This window comes from Toxorhynchites rutilus, chromosome 2, assembly GCF_029784135.1.
Source record: "Toxorhynchites rutilus septentrionalis strain SRP chromosome 2, ASM2978413v1, whole genome shotgun sequence".
Taxonomy (NCBI): Eukaryota; Metazoa; Arthropoda; class Insecta; order Diptera; family Culicidae; genus Toxorhynchites; species Toxorhynchites rutilus.
In genome coordinates this window covers 103165467-103167621 of record NC_073745.1, presented here as the reverse complement: position 1 = coordinate 103167621, position 2155 = coordinate 103165467, and the positions used below count along the sequence as shown (strand labels likewise).

At 41.6% G+C, this 2155-nt stretch overlaps 1 protein-coding gene across 1 annotated transcript; it reads left to right on the top strand.

Annotated features, from left to right (window-relative positions):
* The first annotated feature begins 345 nt into the window (after nucleotides 1–345).
* On the top strand, nucleotides 346–1416 carry LOC129768552 (blastula protease 10-like). Its single transcript, XM_055770280.1, has 4 exons — nucleotides 346–447; nucleotides 506–694; nucleotides 761–1215; nucleotides 1286–1416. Exons 1-4 carry the CDS (start codon nucleotides 351–353, stop codon nucleotides 1379–1381), a joined length of 837 nt encoding a protein of 278 aa, XP_055626255.1. The 5' UTR covers nucleotides 346–350; the 3' UTR covers nucleotides 1382–1416.
* Nucleotides 1417–2155: the final 739 nt, after the last annotated feature.

Genomic DNA, 2155 nt, shown 5'->3' with positions numbered 1-2155 from the left:
TTTCAAAATTAACCGATGGTTCGAAAAAACAAAAAAATGTTGAAGAGTTTTGGGACAAAACTGATTCGGAGAGATAATTTAATCGCCACCACATATAATTCTTTACAAATTCGAATGAAACAGACCATTTCTACACAATGCAAGCATAATACAAAGTATATGCTATAAGTTTCTAAAACCTTCGAAGGCTTGTAAATTTCACTCGAGTTCAATAATTCAATTGTGTTATCTGATAGTTCGATAAAAGGTTGTAATGATAATTGCTTCACTCAGAGTTAAACGATAACACTGACCCTAATCTATATAAGGCATTCGACAATCGGTTTGTCAAATCAGCTACCGTCAGCATTATGAACTCGACAGCCGTTCTGTTCGCTACACTAGCAATCATTTGCGTCCACGGAGGACCTATCAGTAGTCGATTGCAGCCAAACAGCCCTGGAAACAGTAGGTGATCATACTTACAAAGAGATAATAGTTTTCACGTTGTAAATCTTGAAATAAGTTAGAAGACTGCGCAATTTGGCCCCTGCCGACTTGGCGGAGGAATTGAGCGGACAATTCGAGGGTGACATCATTCTGACCGAAGCACAGCAAGATGAGATCCTCTCCCGCAAAAGAAACGGTCGCATTGAATTGGCCTACAGATGGCCAAGCAACGAAATTCCGTACGAGATCGTCGTGGATGATTTTGGTGAGTTTGAAAAAAGAATGCTATGAAACTCTGACAAGTTATTGGATTGTCCTATCCTATTTGCAGCTGCGGAACAGATAGGTCACATCGAGCGTGGTATCCGTCTGTTGGAGAGACAAACATGCCTTCGGTTTAGACCACGTCGAAACCAAACTGAAGATTACATCCGAGTGATAGGAAACAACCCTTCCGGCTGTTGGTCCTGGGTTGGAAATGTTCGAGAAGGCATGCAGGAGCTACATCTGGCGCCCGCTGAGTTGGAGAGCGGATGCTTCCGTTTGGGAACCATCGTGCACGAGTTTATCCACGCTATAGGTTTCTTCCATATGCAAAGTGCCAGCGATCGGGATGATTATGTGGAGATTCACTACGACAATATCCTCGAGGGTACCGAGTCGAATTTTCTGAAGTATTCAGCCGATGAGGTGACAAGTTTCGATGTGAGGTATGACTACGGAAGTGTGATGCATTACGGTGGAACGGCGTTCAGTAAGAATGGACTACCGACGATTGTTCCAAAAGTAGGTGGAAGAATAAATGAAGCGATGGGAAAAGTTTTTTCTAACGTGCTCTCGTATTTCTATTTTCCAGGATCCCAATGCAGAAATCGGACAACGGATCGGAATGAGCGAACGTGATATTTCCAAAATTAATCTCATGTATCGATGTTTGGGCAAAAAAGTATAGCGGTTTATATTAAAGAATCTACAGAGCTCACATAATGCAAAGTATTTGAAATAAAAAAAAATCCAGATAACTCAGTCCACTTCACGGGTCATAGTGCTTCAATCAACTGTCGCTTGGTAGTGATGCATCCCTTGGCGAATGCTTCCACGTGTTTTCCATCGGATTCATGTCGGGGTAAGTCAGGGCAGAGCAGTTATGGTATGATGTCGCCGAATCGTGCATAATTTTAACTGTCGCAAGTAAAGCATTGTTCAAGCTGTTGCAGTAATCGAATCTGCATCACACGCTAACAATGATCCTGTCTCATGTAAAAAGCAATACGCCCATACACTTGGCTGAGATTATAGACTACATGTCGTGGGGGTCATGTGATGAGTGTTCTTCATTATTCATCTTTATGTTTAAAGTCTTTTGACGTAGGGCTAGGGGCTCATTTCAATATTTCTGTGTGAAAAATTGTTCAGTTTTTGAACGCTAATACCTCCTCAATTAATGAATGGACTTTGGTTCCAAATACACACATTGATAGGAAATATCCTCAGCAATTATTTGTATGCTACACATTAGGGTTATCAGCTCATATCAAAATGATGAAAAATTGGAAGAAAGAATTCCCTACTTTCCCATACACACTACTTTCCCACACATTTCGTCTGCGCTCCCGCAGCAAACAGCTATTCATTACAAGCAACCATGGGTACGGACGAAACGTATGGACAAGGTGAAGGAGGGAGACAAAAAATGAGATTATAAATAAATATAGGCGGTCGCTAC

What these genes read in the sequence shown, in the direction of transcription:
- LOC129768552 (XM_055770280.1), top strand. Translation starts at nt 351, where the DNA reads ATGAACTCGACAGCCGTTCTGTTCGCTACACTAGCAATCATTTGCGTC. An exon ending in GATCGTCGTGGATGATTTTG is followed by an intron (nt 695 to 760) that starts GTGAGTTTGAAA and finishes TCCTATTTGCAG; the next exon opens with CTGCGGAACAGATAGGTCAC. An exon ending in TACCGACGATTGTTCCAAAA is followed by an intron (nt 1,216 to 1,285) that starts GTAGGTGGAAGA and finishes TCTATTTTCCAG; the next exon opens with GATCCCAATGCAGAAATCGG.